At 39.4% G+C, this 22243-nt stretch overlaps 1 protein-coding gene across 1 annotated transcript in view; it reads right to left on the bottom strand.

Moving 5' to 3' along the window:
- The window catches only part of LOC132863251 (protocadherin Fat 3), a 51232-nt gene that overhangs the window by 19342 nt on the left and 9647 nt on the right, over window positions 1–22243 (bottom strand). Inside the window, exons 3-12 of the mRNA XM_060895962.1 lie at window positions 15755–15816; window positions 13356–13670; window positions 12999–13209; window positions 12697–12765; window positions 11959–12095; window positions 10390–10665; window positions 10001–10211; window positions 5761–9852; window positions 5153–5349; window positions 79–232 (exon numbers count right to left, since the gene is read on the bottom strand). Of these exons, the coding sequence (XP_060751945.1) occupies window positions 79–232; window positions 5153–5349; window positions 5761–9852; window positions 10001–10211; window positions 10390–10665; window positions 11959–12095; window positions 12697–12765; window positions 12999–13209; window positions 13356–13670; window positions 15755–15816 (5724 nt within the window). The remainder of the gene's footprint in view (window positions 1–78; window positions 233–5152; window positions 5350–5760; window positions 9853–10000; window positions 10212–10389; window positions 10666–11958; window positions 12096–12696; window positions 12766–12998; window positions 13210–13355; window positions 13671–15754; window positions 15817–22243) is intronic.

The following is a 22243-nucleotide window of genomic DNA, read 5'->3' as shown; positions in this document are numbered from 1 at the left end:
CTCAAATGTCTGCTATGTATAATTCTGCACATTTTATCAGTATACTGTCAAATAACTGGTTAGTGAGATCATCTTTACCAGTGTTAGCATCCATGTAGAAGTCTTCAACTCCTATCCCAAATACAGAGTACTGAATTTCTGCATTGGTGCCGATGTCAGAGTCTGTAGCTCCAACAGTTAGAATTCCATAATTAATGGGTATGTCCTCTGGAAAAGAGGCATCATATATAGCCTGGTGAAAAATAAGGGCAAAAAGTAAAAATAACAAAAATAACTCAATTACGTATAAAATACTTGTAAAATTAACTGTTTTATAATAAATATAATAATATGAATAAATAAATGGATACATAATTATGTATTATATTAATTCATGCTTATTAATTTACTCTTATTGTAAACTGTTTATAATTTATGTCTGTAAATAATATTTACTAAATATTAATATTAATAGCAATAATAATAATAATAATAATAATAATAATAATAATATAACATTTATGTTTAGTTTAGTTTAAATTGTCAATTAATGTTTAGTTCCCCTCTAATGAAGTGTTCTTTATTATCAATTATTATTAATTTCATTATTACATTTTAGTTTTAGTTTGATTGTGTTATTGCTTTATTATTTAAGTATATCTATCTATATAAGTATAGAGATATCTATATTCAAACAACTGTCTGAAATTGTGAAAATTCTGAAAGTGCATCAAATGATTATAGTGCACAATTAGACAATGTATAAATTTTTGTTACTGCCTAGCACAAAGGTAAAAGAATTTTAAGTGTACAAGAATAAGGATTTACCAAGCCTGAATTGGCACCATTTTATAAAATTTTATATACATTCCCAATTTTCAAAGTGTTAATTAAATAGTGCTGTTTTTTGAGAGAACTCAATGCTGCATCATGGCTGATGCTATGGGAACGCTCCTTGCAGAAGTGGTGTCTGAAGCTGTGTGTTAAATCACACCAATCTATTGGCTAGAAAGGTCATGTGACGAAGCGTAGTGTGCCAACAAGACCATCAAAGGGCATCTACGCCACATTACTTCAGCTTCTTTGTCTTCAGGAAGCACTCTGTGTATGTTGGAGTCTATTGTCTGTCTTATTGTCTAAGACTAGGGCAAAAGAAGATACATAAAGACTGGGGTCTTTTCTGCAATCTCCGCTCTTTTTTGGTTGCATTCCAGGCTGGAGTTCCATGTGTGTCGAGGCAGCGCTTCAGCTTTGGTCGTGGAGGTTGCAGGTTGAGTTAGCAGAAAAGTTAGACGGGTGAGTCCTTTTTCTCGTCCTCTCCACTTGACTCTAATGCCTCCGCTTCCTCTCCGGGAAGTCGCTTTGCGATTTCTCCCGACCTGAATGGGAAATTGTTATCGTTTACATCAGATAGTTTGATAGTTTACATCAGCAGTCTGCCACTGAATTGATTCTTAAAACAGCCAGTGGTGTTCATGCTGTTGAAGGCAATTATAAAAAAATGTGTGTTGTCACTAAACTCAATCCACGCTTGTCTGGCTGTATTCCAGCCAAGTGCCTAGCTCTAATTCCTCTGCTTCGGTTCTGAGAGATCGTTTTACGATTTCTTCTGAACCAAATATGGGTTTATTATTTTCTACATCAGACTCTGAGGAACTCAATGTGACCAATGAGGTACAAGCAGCAGTTGAATTGCCACCACATTCTCTGGTCTTCAAATAGCTCCTGGAGGTGATCACTCATGCCGTTACTGAGCTTAGCTTAGACTGGCCTTATGACAGGTTAGCGTCCGCTCTGAGCTTGACAATCACTACTTAATTTTACACCGCCTTCCATCTCCATGCAGGTGTCTTCCATTTTTCGCAGACCTCCACACTGAGGTGTCAAGGCTGTGGAATGATCAGTATTCTAGGTGTTTATAATCCTTAGCCATTGCTGACTATTCAGCCATTGTTGGTTTAGGTAAGGGGTGATGCCTAGGGTTAAAGAGATGCTTGGTGAGTTATTTCTCTCCCATTCTCTCCCGTCTGTGCTCCTATTGAGGCCCTGTTGGGCCACGCTGGCCTTATAAGGAAGGCCTACAATCCCATTGATTAAGCTGGTGTAGTGCTGCACACAATCGTAGTTCTGCAGGTATACCATGTTAACCCGCTAAAGGAGCTCGTCTGAGGTCAGAAAGGAATCCTTACACCCAAGGGCTAGGGTTTCCAGGGATGCCCCTTTAGGGCCATCTCCACTGCTATTCTGCTAAGGCTCCATCTGTACACTTCCCAAATAGCTCTGCTCACGGAGTCATAGCCAGGATAAGGTGCATGTCTCTTCATTGGAACACCTGAGTCTGGCTGTTGGACTCAATTTCCCTTCTAGACTGTGCTCCTTGGGAGATTCCCATCAGGAGGAACCTCCTCTCTCAGGCACAGTGGGTGATTCTCTGAGTGGACCACTGAGGGGGACCAGCTCCAAGACTCCTGTCTCAACTGAGGTTGTACAAACTACAATAAACTTTCAGGTGACTGAGTCTTTTTTGCAGACCATGTCTCTCCTCCTCATACCTCTCAGTAGACCTGAGAGGGCTGCTCTGAGCCAATGGAGTCAGCCTTGGAGGAGTTTCTGACCCTGGAAATGGCCCTGCTACCAGCTGGATGTTTTTTTTTCTGCAAGCCTTCTGCCTTCTTCCCCACAAGTTGGTGGAGTAGGACAGTCTGCATCTGTTGTGCCAAGTTCTGGTTCTCAGATTTTATGCCCATTGCTCAATCATGTGGGGTAAATCTTATCCTTTTAATGCGGTGCTAGGTGGTTGAGTCTTTCCTGCAGACCGCATCTTTCCTCCTGAGACCTATCAGTTGTCCTGGAGGGGCTGCTAAGTATCTTTTGAGCTAATAGAGTCAGCCTCTGAGGAGTTTCTGACCCTGAAAATAGCTCATTCAGCTTTTCGGCAGGCCTTCTGACCCACAAGTCGGCTTCGAGTTCTGGGTTTCAGATTTTTAGGCCCATCGCTTGAGCACATGGTGTAAATCCTATCCCTTTCATCAGCTTTCGTGGCCACAACAAATCAGTCTGGTCTCCAAGTAGTACCTTATGCAAGGTAGTGGTATTTAGGCCTATGAGGCATGGTGTGTGGCTTTGCCTCCAGGGACCACTCCACTAGGTGTATTGCTTTGTCCAGCACTCTAGACTTGAGGAGTTTTGTGCTTCTCCCCACAATTTTATCAGGTTATATTAATTGTACCTAGACCCATTCCCTGGGTTCTAGGTCTTACAGGGCTAATGGTGCTCTGCTCCTGGTTTGTTCATGCCATTTCACGAGCTCTGGGACAGACATCTCCCAGTGTGTGTGTCAGGGACGTGGGGATAAAATAGACCCAAATGCAGGATAGTGTTAAAATAAAAAAGGGTTTAATAAATAAAAACATGAAACAAGGACACAGACTGGAGACAAGTCTAGAGACAAGACAAGACTAGACAACATCAGACAACAACAGACAACAGAGGATTCCACACTGCTCAAGGCAATGTGGCTCAACTAAATACTAACAACAATTAACACATGAGGAACAGGTGTGCAAAGGCGGGGAGGAAGAGACAAGGGCGGGGCAGGCACGTGAACACAGAACATCAACAAAAGCACATGGCCAAAGTCCGGGCTGAGTCCTGACAGTACCCCCCTCAAGGCGCGGCTCCCAACGTGCCAATCCATCTCAATGACAGTCCTGACAAGGTCCAGGAGGGGGGGAGCAAGGCACACAGCAAGGCAAGTGGGGGGAGCAAGGCACACGGCGACGCAAGTGGGGGGAGCAAGGCACACGGCGGCACAGGCAGAGAGGGCCGAGCAATGTCCTCAGCCGAGCAGAAGGGCCGAGCGACGTCCACAGCCGAGCAGAAGGGCCGAGCGCATACCCCCGATGCATCGCGACCAGACCCACGTCTCGGAAACCAGAAAAGGGGTGGGAGGGTGGGGAAAAAAATCCTCCTTCACAGAGCAAAAATTCAACAAAAAAAATCTATGGGGGCAAAACACGGGCCTGCAAAACCCCCATGGACAGGAAGCGGACAGGGCGTCCTCCACGGAAACCGGAAGTGAAGCGACATCCCCCACCGGACAGTTGCGGGGCGATGTCGCAGGACACCAAAAAAAACAAAACAAAACTTGGGCTGGTGACATGGACCAAAAGCAGGAAGTGAGCGGCACCACCCATGGAGAACCGGAAGCGGCGCGGCTTCCCTCACCGGAACAAATGCGGACTGATGTCACCAAAAACAACAAAAAGTCCAGGGCAGAAAAACAGTCCAGGAAAAATAATAAAAAAAAATACTCCCACAGAGCCGGTCCAGGCTGATGCTATCCTGCTGGGTCTTGGAGTGGCGGAATCCTTCTGTCAGGGAAGCTGGGATAAAATAGACCAAAATGCAGGATAGCGTGAAAATAAACAGGGTTTAATAAATAAAAACATGAAACAAGGACACAGACTAGAGACAAGTCTAGAGACGAGACAAGACTAGACAACATCAGACAACAACAGGCAACAGAGGATTCCGTGCTGCTCAAGGCAATGCGGCTCAACTAAATACTAACAATTAACACATGAGGAACAGGTGTGCAGAGGCGGGGAGGAAGAGACAAGGGCAGGGCAGACAGCGTGGTGGTGTTGTTATTGGCGTTCCCATTGCATCAGCCATGCGTTTAGTTCCCTCAAAAGGGAGCTACACCAGGTCACATATGTAAACCAGTTCCCTGAGAAGGGAACGAGATGCTGCATCGCTGGCCACACTCTGGGCATCCACTTGCGCTTCCTTCAGAAAATAGAAGCTGGAGTAATGTGAAATAGATGCCCTTTTATGGTTTTGCTTCGTCACATGACCTCCTTAGCCAATAGATTATCGTATCACACAGAGCTTCAGATACCACTTAATCCGCAAGGATCGTTTTCATAGCATGAGCCAAGACACAGCATCTCCTTCCCTTCTCAGGGAACTGGGTTGCTTCCGTAACCTGGTGTAGTTTTAGTATCACAGACATTATTTTTAAAACTTTAAACTATTAAACTATTATTTAAAACTATATGTATTTTGCAGGAGGATTTAAAGGTAAAAGCGAATAAGTCGGAAATAATATAGTGTATGGGAGACATGCTTGATGTAGCTTTTAACAAAGGTAATTTAATTTTACCCACACCTGGTTACATATGGGGCTGTTGTCATTGGAATCCATAATGGTGACCTCTACAGTCACCTGGGAAGCAAACAAGCTGTCGGATGCAGTGATATTAAGTAGATATCGATCCTGTTTTTCCCTATCCAGTGGACGCTTCACAGTCAACATCCACACTCCTTGCACTGAAGCTAGTGCAAACACCCCCCACAAGTTCCCCCCTGGGCCAAGGAAACCACAGACAACAAAGTAACCTATATTTACAATTTATATAATCACATTAACAATTGAAATCTGTAACAGATATACTTTTATCCCCAATGGTCCAATTTGGCTCAGGTGTGCCTTTGTTTCTGCCTAAAATTATTCTTCCAACAGGTAATATGTGTGGCTTATATTTAACTGCAATGAAAACCTGCAGACACAACAGCTCTAAAAGATTCAGAAAACGTGCTAATTATTAGTAATTTAGAAGGCTTAGGAAACATGATTAAACCTGACAATCTGCTCACTCAAATAAGGATATGACACAAAGATCTACATTTTCTTCCAACATGCATTGCCTTTTCACACCACAGTCCATTATACTTATTATACTGCATCATGCTTCAAAGGCCTAGATCAATACATACCTGTGATATGGAGGCTGAGCAGCCTATTCTGATCTGAAGTGTCTGAGTCTCTGGTGCTGAGAACAGACACTACTTCTCCTATTGGGTCATTCTCTCTCACAAAAGCTTTGTAGTGGCTCCTCTCAAAGATAGGAGGGTTGTCATTGATGTCAGCAATGGCAACAGTAATGACAGCAGTAGAAGAGAGAGAGACTGTCTCTCCTAGATCTGATGCAACCACAGTGAATGTGTAAGATGGACATATTTCATGGTCCAGGTCTCCAAGAGTAGTAATCCATCCAGTTTTACTATCAACTGCAAACATGGTATCGATAGTAGAGGCTCTCTCAGATGTTTGTTCTTTCTCATGATTGAAGATTGATCCAAGGCTGTAGGTAACCTGACCATTTGACCCCCAATCGTGGTCCAAAGCATGCACCCGCATGACCCTTGTACCTACAGGAATGCCCTCCATTACCATAGCTACATATGAGCTAGTCTCAAAGGAAGGCTTATTGTCATTCACATCTAGCACTTTCACCTCCACATCAACTACATACATAGATTCTACTAGATCTTCTCTAATGGTGGCAGACACTTTGAAGCGATAAATGTTGACTAGTTCATAGTCTAGTGTATTATCAAGCCTGACAGCCCCAGTTTCTCTTTCAATTATAAACATTTTACCCTGATTGCTCTCTACTGTTTCCCCATTTACCACAGCAAAAATTGCTGTCGGTCCCGGATTCAGGTACACTGAACCTATGGCTGTCCCAATTGGTGTGTCCTCTAATATGGTATAGGAGTATTGGGGCTGAGTGAATGATGGTATGTTTGCATCTGGCGGCAGCACATGGATAAATGCAGACACCAATGAATGTTTAGAAGGGACTCCTCCATCTGTAGCCTTGACAAAGAATGATAGTACAGTTCCTCTCAAATGAGCCAGGCTTCCCTTTGTTACCATCCACCCGCTATCAGGCTCAATTTCTAACACATCCACTAGAGGAAGCCTTGCCTCACTGTACAGTGAATAAGTCACCTTGCCATTGTTCCCAGCATCTTGGTCCTGAGCCTGTATCTGAGTCACTAGTGTACCAATGGCTATATTAGCTTTAATGCTAACCCTATACTCTGCAGCCTTGAAGAGTGGTGCATTATCATTCTCATCTGTTAGTATAACCCTAACATTACAAAAGGATGCTCTTCCACCTCCATCCAGAGCCATTACTATCAGCACAATGTCTCTGTTCACTGGATTCTCTCTGTCTAATTTTTGGGCAGTGGTGATCACTCCATCTGCCCCTATAGCAAACAAAGTCTTTCCAAGGTCATTAATAAATGAATACATTATCTGTCCAAAAATCCCATAGTCCTCATCTGTGGCTCGCACCTGAATAACCTTAGCCCCTGCAGGGACATTTTCTTGTATGTAAGCAAGGTAAAACTTCTGGCTAAAGAGAGGGTTATATAAGTTAGCACCCAGTATTTGGATGTTTACCTGTGTTATACTAGTGAACACTCCATCTGATGCAGAGACATTAAGCATGTATATCTGCTGCATGCGTTGCAAACGTTGGTGTGACAAAGAGATGACTCCTGTTTCAGGGTCAATTAAAAAGTTCATCCTGTCATCTCCGGAAAGAATGCTATATCTTAATCTGTCAAAATCAGAGATGTCCACATCAGAAGCCTGGACACAGGTTACAAAGTGCCCTCTGGGAGCAATTTCATTAACAAAAGCTTCATAGAGTGGCTGATTAAAGGATGGAGGGTTGTCATTTGTGTCATTTACTAAGACAGTAATCATGACCTCACTGCTCTGGGATGGACTGCCATTGTCTGTTGCTCGGACAATGAAGCTATAGCGTTGGATAAGTTCATAGTCCAAAAGACAGGCTGTAACAATAAGACCAGTGGTGCTGTCAATGTCAAAGTAGTCAGAGTAGTTCAAAGTATCTGAGAGAATCTCATAGTGAATATCACAATTTTCAGATTCATTGTCTGTCGCTAAGAGTTGTACCACTGTTGTCCCAGGCATTGAGTTCTCAGCCAGAGTAACAGTATATGAAGCTTTCTCAAATACAGGTGCATTGTCATTCACATCTAAAATGTCAATATTAACATCCACCTCTGATGTAGCTCCAGTGAACATATCAGTGGACCTGACTATGAGCTTGTAATAGGGAGTAGTCTCATAATCTAAGGGGTGAATTACACTGATCACACCACTTTCAAAACCAATATCAAACTGAAAAGATGGATCCCAGTTCACAATTGTGAAAGTGATCCTCTGACCTTCAGGACTCACACCATTAATCTTTAGAATTGAGGTTGACAAAGGTATGTCCTCTCTAACAGAAATACCATAAAAGCACTTGTCAAAAACAGGCATGGCTTGGTTAACTACTGTGACAGAAAGTTCCACTGCGGTGAAAAGAGAGGGGTAGCCAGCATCACGTGCAATAATGACCAGTGAGTACTTAACATTGGACATGTCTGCTACAAAAGATCTTTGAATGCTGAGTTCCCCTGTTGTACTATTTAGCTTAAAATATCTATACTCATCCTCAAGCTGATAGGAAACCATCCCATTTATTCCTTTGTCTACGTCTGTGGCTGACACCTGAAATATGGATGAGCCAATTTGTGCATCAACTTGTACTGCAGCATAATAAGGTAAGCCGACAAACTCAGGAGCATTATCATTGATGTCTTCCACTTGCACCCGTACAATCACCCTGGCAACCCTTAACCAGTCATACTCACGACTCGCCTCCACCACCAACTCATAGACCTCTTGTTCTTCACAATCAAATGAGATCCCTGTGGTCTGTATGACCCCAGATGTGGGTCCAATTTCAAAGTGCATCCCTGCCTTTAAGACTGCATATTTGATTGGCTCATTCAGATGGTTTCCTATAGTGCTGACCACCATTAAGGTAGAAATGTTTGATGTGTTCTCCAGCACTGTGGAAGAGTATAAAAGCTGACTAAACAAAAGTCCACTGTCCATAGCCTCACGCACTATCACTGTAACAAGAGCAGTGCTGGAGTAACGTCCATCTGATGCCTTTATGTTGAAACAGTAGCGGTCCTGGGACAGTTTGCTGTTTTTGACTGTAAGGATGCCAGTTCTGGGATCAATGGAAAAGGGCTCCAAGTTGTTGTCAGCAAAATAATAAATTGAACTTTTACTCATGTCAGGGTCTAATGCCTCCACTCTCAATACCTCTAGGCCTGAATATGTAGGAAGAAGCACAACAGCATCATAGGTGTACTGAGAGAATCTAGGAGGAGAATCATTAATGTTTAAAACTTTTATTAAAACTTTGGCTGGACTCTCTACAGTCAACTCTGGGCTACCACTATCCCTGACATTGACATGGAAGAAAAACTCATTACAGGTCTCATAGTCCAGAGTAGCAATGTTTCTGATTGATCCAGTACCAGAGTCAACAGTAAAGAATAATTTAGCCATGTCTTCAACAATCTGAAAGACTAAAAGAGAATTCTGATTCCCATCTGAATCAATGGCTTGTATAACTAGGGGACTTCCATCCTCACCTAAAACCACACTGTTGACAGGGGCTGCTTCACTAATGCTCCCTGTGTAGAACAGCTGTTGAAATATAGGTGAATTATCATTCTTGTCAATCACTTGAATGTTAAGTGTAGTATTGGAAACAATCCCTGCCATGTTGATAGCCTGGATAACCAAAATGTAGGATGATGTAGTTTCAAAATCTAACGACTTCTGAGTCACAATTACACCTGTGTAGTGGTTGATTCCAAATCTCTTCTCATTGTTCCCCTGCACTATATTGTACATGAGTTCTGAGGGGCTTAAGGCTGTGATACTAGTAACAAAGGCTCCAACAGGCACATTCTCAGGAATCTCAGCCTGGTACTCTAATTGGGTGAATTTAGGACTAGAGAAGTTTGAGAGTGAGATAGCAATTCTTGCAGTGGCTGTGGCACTTAGCGCTGGATTTCCGCCATCCGTAGCACGAACAGTAAGGATGTAATGGCCCACAAATGTGTAGTCAAGCTCTCTGGCAACTGAAATGGTGCCAGACAGTGAGTCAATTGCAAATGCACCCCCTGTGTTACCTGAAAGAAAATAAGTTGCTTATAGTACTACATTATTCAATAGAGATATGAATAGCAGACTGACAACAAATATCATATATTCAAATGACACTTTTAATCAACCAGGGGAATCTGAAACAGGGTTTTAATTATTATTTAATAAACCCACCTGTTTCGATGGAGTATACCAGCTCTTTATTCCTCCCTATGTCTCTGTCCATGGCTAAGACCTGTACAACAGGTATCCCAAGAAAAGAAGCATCAGTTACTACACCATCATACACTGTCTGTGTAAAAAAAGGGCTCTGGTCATTGGAATCCTCTATATTCACTATGATCCGAGCCAGGTCTCTGTAGTAGGGGAATTCCTGGTCTTTTACCTATAGAAAATATGAAGACATACAGTAGTGACAGTAAATCATAAGTATATTTCCCTGAAGAAGACAATTCCCTGATTAGTTTGACTGCTATTACTAAATCAAATTCTTTATGGTAAATAGCTGAATAATAAGCCATTATGGATTTGCAATTCGGAGAATGTAAATTTGTTTTTCTTACCATAATAGTAAGGATATGCTGAATGCATGCCTCATAGTCCAAAACATCAGCAGTGTAAATGACACCAGTGCCAACATCAATCCGAAACATGCGCATGCTGATGAGATCCACACTACCATGAATAGAATAACTTAGCTTTGCTCGTTCATCACTATCTGTGGCTTTTATGCGCAGAACCTCAGTGTTCACTGGCGTGTTCTCTAAAACTGAGACCTGATATACAGGTTGGGAGAACATTGGAGCATTGTCATTGTAGTCCAAAGCTCTGATATGAACCTGGAATTAGAGACAGTGAAAGCCAACAAGCCAAAACACCTGCATTACTGTATGTTAAAGCTGACAGTAAAATTTACACTGATTATTTGTACGCATGCTCTCTAATGACCATGCTGCATAGTCTTTGTAAATGGCAAAGTAAGTGACATCCTTCTTTGGATGTGTAAAGTTCAATGTTACATCCCAGACCACTCCACGTTTGGTCATGTTATCAAGGGCCATGCTTCACAGCCTTATCAAGAATAAGCCCACTCAATTAGTCACACAAGAGGCTTACTGGCCTAATTTAATTAAGTTCTGTTAGAGTAGCCAATCTTTGAGTTCTTGTTTAGAAATTTATTTTAGATTAGATTATTTTTATTACTAAGCTTGTAAAATAAGTTTCTTTATTGGATGTCTCAAGTATCCTCTTACAAATATGTTCCAACATAGCCTGGTTGAACGTACTCTAGTGGATTGTGTACGGGATGTGAAACCTTAATAAACACACATAGTGTGTTAATTATCATTCACCTCACATTTGCTTACTATACAAATAAATTTACTGAATACAAAGGAGTGTTTAAAAATACACTATACTGCCAAATGCTGTATATGTGGACACCATACCACCACACCCATGTGCCCATTCCTAAACCATGGTTATTAATAAGCAAACTCTTTTATCCTGAGGAACTAACATTTATCTAATTTATACAGATGAGCTATTGAGGGTTAAGGGCCTTTCTCGGGGGCCCAGCAGTGGCAGATTGGTATTCCTGGGATTTAAACTCTGAAATTTCTATCCAATGATCTACCACTTCCCCTGGATTTTGTTCTTTCTTTTGAAGTTATAGAACTTTTAGAATAGCTTGGCATTAGATTTTGGAATCTAACTCTGAGGATTTCTGCTCATTAAGACACAAGCAGGCACTGATGCCAAATAGGTAGTCCTTGTGAATACTTCACCAATTCATTCCAAAAGTATTCAGTGGGGTTAAGGTCAGTGCTCAAGCCAGATTTAAATCTTCCACATTAATCTTAAGAAACCATGTCTTTAAGGACATTACAGAGGGGTATTGCCATGATGAAACATGTTTGGGCTATTTAGTTACAATGAAAGGAAATTGTGATGCTACAGCATACAGAGACATTCGATAACAATTTTGTGGCTTCCATATTTGGGAAGGCCCACAAATGCATTTAATGGTCAGGTGTCAACATACCTTTTGCCATACAGTATACCTAATAAAAGTACTATCTTTAAGTAAAGAAATATAATTTGAAATGAGAGGATTCTTGAACATATCCAACCTGTGTCGTTGCTGAATTTGTTCCATCAGTCACCTGAACAGTCAAGTTGTAACATGACTGTTTTTCTGCATCCAGAGACTTCACCAAAACTATAGTCCCCATACCCCTCTGGATTTTGGTTGCTCCATCATAATTTTCTTTTGCTAATATATAAATAAATAGAAATTATTTTTAAAATAGTGTAACAATATTTTACATTTATTATGTTATGTTTAAGATATTATCTGTTGTTGGGGCAGCTATAACATAATATCAACACAATTATTCTACCAACATACTGATTTAGTATGTTTTCCACATCTATGGGAAATGCAATTTTCATGCTGCAAAGCTCATCATCAAAGTTTTAGACTTCATAGCATCAGCCACTGTATGCTTGCATCTTTCTCATCAGCTATGGTCTCATATCTCAATCTGCCACAAACAGCTGCAATACATTCAGGCTTTCCTTGCCCCAGTTCCTCAAATCGTTAATTCCACTCCATTCTGAAGCATGAGGGCATTTTTAGTATTCATTGCATATGTCTTATCCAATTTCACTCAATTTCCATCGTATTTAACAGATATCAGCGGAAATGGATTCTGGCAGGTGTCGAATATTCACTGTTTATTGTAACAAGGGTTGTGCTTTTTGCCCTAAGCAAACTGAGGTCTTGAAGCAAGTATCAAAAAGTGGTATGGGTGATCTAAAATAAGGGAATTCAAAATGCAAGTAACATAAGAAGAGTTTTCTTTCACCTGTGCTGGTTGTGCAATTTCTAGCATGGTAAATTTGGGGAATGTAAAACATTTCCTGTGATGTCCCATCTTTTGAAGATAAAGCCAGCGCAATTAAAGAATAAAAAGAGAGAGAAAAAAGTGAAATGCTAAAGACAAAAGGTAAACAGAATTAAGTTAGTATTTCAAAGCAGATAAAAGTCTGTCTATAAAAAAATAATAAAGAACAATACCAAGGTTGTAATATAAAACATTTTATGTAACCATGCAGCAATTCATACTGACATGAAACCAGATTCAGCTTCATCCATGTTATTGCTCACCAGTGATATCAAACCAAAGGGGCGTTTCTGTTTGCTGTACAAATATGGTGCCCACTTTTTTAAAAACTTTAGCATTCTCTGAGATAGTGAAGTTATAGTGAGATTCCATAAATTGCAAGGCCTGTGGCAAAGGCAATGGTTTTCTGATCCACTCAACATGTAGCTGTACTGTTGACCACTTCTGTGGGATCCCATTGTCCATGGCTTTTATCTGCAGAGTATTAAGACTGCAAAATCATATGCGTACATACAGAGCAAAAAACTTTGGTAATACAAAATAAAGAAGGTAATATTTTAGGCTTAAATTAAGATGTGGAAACCACAATAAGTCGTATAATTGATAAAAACATCATGTACCGTGAGGATGTCATAAGCCCCTGCTGTAACCATCTTTCTGGTGTACACCATTGCAGTTTTGGTATCGATGAAGAACTTTCCATCTTCGTTCCCATCCACTATGCTGTATGTGAGTTCTGCATTAGACCCTTCATCAGAGTCATACGCAAAGACTCTATAAACAGGATTGCCATGTTTGTTCTGGTCACGCTCTGGGAGACTTACACAGTAGAGTCTCTGTGGGAACTCTGGTGTGTTGTCATTCTCATCTTTAATATGCACTATCACCCACACTGTGGATTGCCTGGAGACACCACCACCATCTGTAATGGTAACCTGAAAGCAGGGATACATTTTCAATCAGTTATACTGATAAAAATTATGGACGGAAGATAAAGATTTTTTTCATAGTTTAATAGAACAGTATAACAGTTTTTGTTATGACAATTGACAAAATACCAACTATTAACAAGCATTACATCATTAAATTAAATGTATATAATTATTGTATATAATTAGTACAAAATGTAAAGACTAACAATCAGTTAGTTTTACACCACTGATGAAAACACCAAATTCCCTGTTAATAAACAAATTTAATGTCTATTATCTTCTTGAAAAATACTGCCAAAAATAGTTCTAAATGCAAGTCTAACTCAAAGATTGTTGTTAAACATTTCTGTATTTCATGTTTGCGTTTATATATCTTATTTAAACAGAAAAAACTTCTAATTAATTAATAAATGTGGATTAGTTCGGATAATCCAAGTTCAGGGGAAAGACCATGCTTGAATCTCCACCTTTAGGGTAAATAAATAAATAAATAAATAATCCCGTTTATTATTCAAATATATCCCCTTCCTTCTATATAAACATAAACATTCTTTATAAAATGCTCACATGTACACACAAAATTTATTTATTTATTTATTTGACATAAAATAAGATTAAGATAATTGCTTAAATAGCACCTCATTGTTTCTATAACAAAGAGAGCAAGAATCATAGAGAACTATACATTTTATAGATCTGCAATTCTGTACAACCATGACCAGCTAATCAGATCTTGCTCAGTAGACAGTATCAAAATTTAATGGCTGCATATGTGTTGAATAAAAGAATACGAGTGCACATTCAACCGCATTTCTCCACCATTTGGTTGATTCCTTCACATAATTCTGATCCATAAGCTAATTACAAAGGCTTTAGAAGCTGCATAGTACAGACAGTTATTCTGCATTGTATTCATCCTAGCCTAATTAAAATAATCAATAGCATATACGATCCTTTTACTATGAATTCCAGTGAACACGTAATGAGCTGATGTATGTGCTCGTGAAACAAATCACTAGAGAAATGACAAAGTTTTTGCAGCTGTAAACAAAATAAGTATTATGGAGAAACATATTCACAGAATTATATTAGAATAAAAGCTGTTTATGTCAGACAGGTCTCACAGTTATTAAAAACTGCTATGTGGTTGCATATGTAATATACTGTACTATGTACAGTACTACATGGCTGATTTACTATGTCATCATATCCAGTAATTAATATTAAGAAAAGATACAAATAGCTAGCTAGCTTTTTACACTTGGCTAGGTAGCTAGATTATTTAAAATTTCAGTTACTAATGAAAATAACACCTATAAACTAGCTAACTAGCATATGAGTGAAATCCTGAGTATGGATGTTTGCTTGAACAATTTGTGCATTGATGTTGCAGGATGATGCAGTGATTGCAATCTGAATTTGCTCCATCTTACATTTTATAAACACTACTTTAAATGAATTTTCTGAATTCAAAAACATGGAAGTACAGTATAAAAATCTTGTCATTTCTAGACTGGATTACTGCAATGCACTGCTGGCAGGTCTACCTATGAACGCAATCCGTCCTCTGCAAATGATCCAAAATGCAGCTGCCCGGCTTGTTTTCAACCTGCCAAAGTTCTCTCATACCACCCCGCTGCTGCGATCCCTCCACTGGCTTCCGGTAGCTGCACGCATCAGATTCAAAACACTGATGCTGGCCTACAAAGCCAAAAATGGACCAGCTCCCTCTTACCTCAAAGCCCTCATCACTCCTCGCACTGCACCCCGCACCCTCCGATCTACCAGCACTGCTCGACTGGTTCCACCATCTCTCAGGGTAAGAGGCAAGTATACTACAAGACTCTTCTCTGTACTGGCACCAAGGTGGTGGAACGAACTTCCCCTAGAGGTCCGGACAGCTGAGTCACTGGCTATTTTCAAGCGGCGGTTGAAGACCTACTTATTCAGGAAACACTTCAACTAGCACTTCTTTCATTATCATTTAAAATGTCTATTAGACTTAATCACATGGTACTTGTGGAAAGGTCTTAATTTCTTGAATTACTTCTATTACTAAGTGTATATGTAAATTATGTAAATAATACCTCCAAAAAGTGCTCCGCTTGCTGCTCTCGATCCAGTTTTCTTGATGTTGTAGTGATCAGACCTAAACGAAATGTTCAACATTATCATCTAATAATACACAGTCCAACATTTCAAATAATCATGCAATAAACGTTTGGTGCCATACATTAGAATAGCCATGGAATCATAATCAGTGGTAATTATCCGTGTGTAGCTATAGGTGGGTCCATACAGACAGAATTTTCTTTCTGTACACCACCACACTGGATTTGAAATGAGGCAGAGAACTGAAAAGCATAGTCTTTCAGCTTTATTACAAAAGGGTTTAACAAAAATATTGCATTAATGTTTAATAATTGCATTTTTACATAGATCCTCCAATTTTTTAGGCTGAAAAGTAATTGGACAAACTTACACAATTAGCAATGTACGGATTATTTTAATACTTGTAGGCAAATCCTGAGCTGAGTTTCCTCCTTTGAGATCTTTACCAGGCCTTTACTGATACTGCGTTTAATTGAAGTTTGTTTATGGCTCTGCTTTCAGAATTTTGTCTGACTTGGCCATTTAAGAACATTACATTTCTGTGCCTTAAGAAACTCTTCCTTTTCACTGTATGTTTTAGGCCATTAACTATCTGTACTGTGGATCAAAGGACTATGTTTCACAGCATTTGACTGTATCTGAGCCGAAAGTATAGCTCTCTACACTACAGAATTCATCCTCTTCCTTCGATCAGCAGTCACATCATCAACACCACCCAGCCATACATGGGCATGCCCATGCCATAACACTGCCTCCACCATGTCTGACAGATGATGAGGTAGTGTTTTGGATGATGAGCCCTTCAATTCTTGCTCCATTCTCGTTCAAGTTAAACTTGGTTTCATCTGGCCAAATAATCTCGTTCCAAAACTGGACAGGCTTTATTTTAGATGTTCACTAGCAAAGTCTAATCTGGCCTTTCTGTTCTTAAGTGTTTGCATACTGAAGTAACCCCTATTTGCATTCGTGATGGCATCTCTTGATTGTAGACTTCAACAGTGATAGGGGCAGTGGTGGCTCAAGTGGTTAAGGCTCTGGGTTGTTGTTCTAAGGACTGGGGTTCAATCCCCAGCACTGCTAAACTGCTGCTGTTGGGCCTTTAAGCCTCTCTGCCTCAGTGGTGCTGTGTTATGGCTGACCCCAACTTACAATACTTGGGATATGCAACAAAAGATTTCAGTCTCTATTTTATACTTCTACCTCCTTAAGAGTGTTCATGACTTTGATTTTTCCACATGAAATAATTCTGTGATCATCCATTTCAGTTGTCTTCCATGGTCTTCTAGGCCATTTGGTGTTGCCATATTGTACCAAATTGTTGACTTGGTCTCTTCTAAAGTTTCTGTTAGTCATTTGATAGGTGTGCTTTGATTATTTTATATGTAATGACACTGATACCTCACTGACACATCTTTGGACTGCATATTGAGAATACCAAATGCAAATTCAACACTTGTAATCAGCAGCAGATGTTCAACTGAGTTTGTCATGTAACTACAGCACCTGGCTGCTTAGCAGTCATTGGTCCAATATTTTTTCAGCCTGTGAAAATGTAATGTTTAGGAAATATTTTTGTTAAATCACTTGAATTAAAGCTGAGAGTCTACAGTTCAATCATATACTGATTGCATAATTTCAAAATGACAAAAATTGTGTCGATGTCCAAATAATTATCGCCCAACTATAAATACAAATAATACATCACAAATTTAAAACAGCTTGTGTATGAAGGGGGAGGGACTGGATAGCATCCCACATCCCAGCTCAGGGGAATGTTTGCACAGCTCAGTTTTTTGAGCTCCCTGTGACCTCTATAAAATTATAAAACTACCCCCCAGAGATATTGAGACTGGAAAGACACTATAATCAAAGATTTTCCCTGACAATGGATACAGATTCAAAATAAATATAGACATGTCAAACGTTGGCCCACATTCCTGTCGAACCTGTAGAAAGAGTAAGGAGCTGAAAAAGAAGCAGATGGCATAAAAAGCATAACTAATGTCCATGTTATAATTTTGAAACTGTGGCTACAAGAAAGAGTGCAGCGCAGCTGAACGTGTTATCTATTCCCAAATGTGTAACATGCTGATCCAGAGAGACTCCATTAAACAAATGACAACAGCTGTGAACTGGCAGCACACACGTACATGCAGAGTGACTACAAAAAGAGCATTAAAGCCAGGAGGCAAATTTATAGCAACAGAAAAGACATGGGCCAGCAAAGACGGAAGACAAAACTATGTATAGCGATACTAACAGGAAAGAAAGATTAACATCATCAAATGCTAGCCATAAAAAGCTGCCAGTGAAACAAGAACGTCAATTAAATCATTACTCAATAAACTACTACTTAAGTAATCACTGACCCACACTAAAGCAAAAGCATAAATATAAAGGCATCTCCATTTAATTTTCTGTATGTCCAATATTAAATAGTTTTAATTCACAGTAGTATAATCTTATGTAGTTCTTTTATTTATTTATTAATTTTCAATCAAATAGGATATGGCCTCCTCCTTATTTTTTGAATCAGACATTCTAAGTAGATATTTTAAGAAGATGAAAAATGTAAAACTCAACAGTAAACACGTCTGTCTCTTCCTTAAGAAACAAGATGTTCACTGTATTTACTAGATAAGCACACACACATACAGCATATCACACTATATACTAATCCTTTGGTACATTGATTTTACATTGAAACATGCCAGTGAATGATTTTACATCCTCACGTGCCACTGAATGTGTGCCACCTGACAATGCAGGTCACAGCGTCTCTGTAAAGCTCTCCCAGGAGGATAAATTACGATTTAATTATTTCATTTAGCTTTACAAATTGATCACTCATGAGTCATGGCGTATGCGGGCAGAAGTAAGCACGCTCAGAGATGCAGAATAAGTTTGAGCAGGAGCAGAATATATGACATATTGCATCCTATATGTGTGGAGACAAGTGTGTGTGTGTTAGAGAAGCGGCTCGTAGATGATCTGACACAGAAGGTAATTACTAGGCAGCTAGCAAGCACATGGATCAATACCTGTTATTGCCCATCTCCGATTGTGCTGCCACTGGCCTCATTTAACTACTACACAAAGTAAAACCCATGAGTTAAAATGCAGAAGTACTTCAGAGCTGGTAAAGTCACTCTCTCTCTCTCTCTCTCTCTCTTCCTCTCTCTCTCTCTCTCTCTCTCTCTCTCTCTCTCTCTAACACACACACATTATATATACATATATACACATATACAGTGGTGTGAAAAAATGTTTGCCCCTTCCAGATTTATACTTTTTTGCACGTTTGTCACACTTTAATGTTTCAGATCATCAAACAAATTTAAATATTAGTCAAAGATTACACAAGTAAACACAATATGCAGTTTTTACATGAAGGTTTTTATTATTAAGGGAAAACAAAATCCAAACCCACATGGCCCTGTGTGAAAAAGTGTTTTCCCCCCAGTTAAAACATAGCTTAACTGTGGTTTATCACACCTGAGTTCAATTTCTCTAGCCACACCCAGGCCTGATTACTGTCACACCTGTTCACAATCAAGAAATCACTTAAATAAGACCTGACTGACAAAGTGAAGTAGACCAAAAGATCCTCAAAAGCTATACATCATGTCGAGATCCAAAGAAATTCAGGAACAAATAAGAAAGAACGTAATTGAGCTCTATCAGTCTGGAAAAGGTTATAAAGCCATTTCTAAAGCTTTGGGACTCCAGCGAACCACAGTGAGAGCCATTATCCACAAATGGTGAAAACATGGAACAGTGGTGAACTTTCTCAGGAGTGGCCGGCTGACCAAAATTACACCAAGAGCGCAGCAACAACTTATCTAAGATGTCACAAATGACCTCACAACAACATCCAAAGAACTGCAGGCCTCACTTGCCTCAGTTAAGGTCAGTGATCATGACTTCACCATTTGAAAGAGACTGGGCAAGAATGGCCTGCATGGCAGAGTTCCAAGACGAAAACCACTGTTGTGCAAAAAGAACATAAAGGCTCGTCTCTGATTTGCCAGAAAACATCTTGATGATCCCCAAGACCTTAGGGAAAATAGTCTGTAGACTGGCAAGACAAAGGTTGAACTTTTTGGAATGTGTGTACCATTACATCTGGTGTAAAAGTAACACTGCATTTCAGAAAAAGAACATCATACCAACAGTAAAATATGGGGGTGGGAATGTGCTGGTCTGGGGCTGTTTTGCTGCTTCAGAACCTGGAAGACTTGCTGTGATAAATGGAACCATGAATTCTGCTGTCTACTAAAAATTCCTAAAAGACAATGTGCGGCCATCTGTTCGTGACCTCAAGCTAAAGCGAACTTGGGTTCTGCAGCAGGACAATGATCCAAAACACACCAGCAAGTCCACTGCTGAATGGCTGAAGAAAAACAAAATGAAGACTTTGGAGTGGCCAAGTCAAAGTCCTGACCTGAATCCTATTCAGATAATGTGGCATGACCTTTAAAAGGCGGTTCATGCTCGGAAAACGCTCCACTGTGGCTGAATTACAACAATTCTGCAAGATGAGTGGAACAAAATTCCTCCACAGCGCTGTAACAGACTCAATGCAAACAGTTGAATGCAAGAACTGCAGAACTGCAGTCAACTGCAGACCATGAGTGTCCTATTTTATTGAAAGAAGAGATATATCAAAGTCTGATGTTCATGATGTATGTTTGTGGAAGGGGATCATTGCAAAAACAATCGAGATATATGAGGACTTCAGAAAAAGAGTTATTGTTTCTCATCAGGCTGGAAAAGGTTACAAAATCCTCTCTTAAGTGTTTGTCTCATAGTCATATAAATTCTGTACAAATGGAGGAAACTTAAGACCATTGGTACGTTGCCACAAGTGGTCAACCAATAAAGATCACTCCAAAAGCAAGACATGTAATAGTCTGTTGTGTCAGAAAGGAATACAGAGTAACTTCTAAGCAACTAAAAACCTCTTTTTCTTTGGCTTGTTCATGAGTTTGCCATCAGGTGAACACTGAAAAACCTTGGTGTGCAAGGCAGAATTGCAAAGAGAACACCAATAGTCTCCAAAAACAACATTGCTGCCCATGAAGTTTGCTAAATGATCAAAAATAATTTGTGGAGGAATGAAACCAAAATAAAACTTTTTGTTTTAAAATGAGAAGCATTATTTTTGGAGAAAGGAAAATACTGAATTCCAGCATAAGAACCTTATACCATCTGTGAAACATGGTGCTGGTAATATCATGCTTTGGGCCTGTATTGCTGCATCTGGCCCAGTAAAGTAATGAATTCAGAATTATGCCAGTGATCTCTAGTCTGTCTACAAAAGAATGATTAAAGAGTAAAAAAGATAATGTTTTAGAAGGGCAAAGTCAATGTCCCAACCCTAATCCAAAAGAAAATCTGTGGAAAGACCTGAAGCAAGCAATTCATGTGAGGATGGCCACTAAAATCTGAGTGTTGAAGCTCTTCTGTACTGAAGAATGGAATAAAATTCTTCTAAGCTGTTGTGCATTATTGACCAAAAGTTACCGTAAACTTTTCTTACAGATATTGCTGCACAAGGAGTCACTTACTGAACACATACTGAAAGCAAAGGGTCACATAATTTTGCAAGTCACAGATACGTAATGCTGGATCATTTTTCCTCAATAATTAAATGAAGAAGAATAATATTGTTGGCTCATTTGTTTGATTGTGTTCACTTTGTTTACTTTTAGAACAGAAAATCTGATCATGTTTTAGCTCATATTTATGCAGAAATATAGGAATTTCTAAAGTCGACACTGTATATTAATTGTGTCAATACTGTATTATCCATTATGCTTTTTAGTGATTTGTTTGTTTTTGTGGCTGCAGTATTAGATGAATTTTTGGCTTCACTGCACAAGGCCAATATAACTAGAAGTGAAAAATGGCTAAAATTACCTCACTTTGGAATAGAATTAATCTAAGTCAATAAAATATATTTTGATCAGTACTGTATGTATTTTCCTGCTCAATAGTCATTTTTTTAAACACAGCCCCTCTACCTGTTTTAGAAAGAGCCTCAAAGCATTTAAGAGTACTGAGGCCTGCCAGTTTATCATATATACTTGTGTAAAGCCACATGTTTTTTTATTAAATACAGAAAAAATAATTTTGTGTTAATAAGGAGGGTAAATTGATATCAGCTCAGTAACTAAGTTGTGCTAATGTTAGCAATTTTCCTATATAGTTTTCCCAAATATTCCATTTTTCCTATAATGTTGCTATCTAGAATATTATATAACTGAGTGAACTCATCTGTTAGTTAAGACATCTTTTTGGAGATCATTTTTTATTTCAACAGTTAGTAGTTAACAAATGCAGATTCCAAACTTCAGTACTGTAGCCCCTTTGCGCATATGGCTAATGTTATTATAAATGACAAAGCTAACATGACTGAAGCAGCATAGCATAAGCTAGCTAGTATCTAATAAAAGGTAAAA

Source organism: Tachysurus vachellii, chromosome 20, assembly GCF_030014155.1.
Source record: "Tachysurus vachellii isolate PV-2020 chromosome 20, HZAU_Pvac_v1, whole genome shotgun sequence".
Taxonomy (NCBI): domain Eukaryota; kingdom Metazoa; phylum Chordata; class Actinopteri; order Siluriformes; family Bagridae; genus Tachysurus; species Tachysurus vachellii.
Note: the sequence above shows the minus strand (reverse complement) of the source record. Positions and strands in the feature narration are given on the sequence as shown.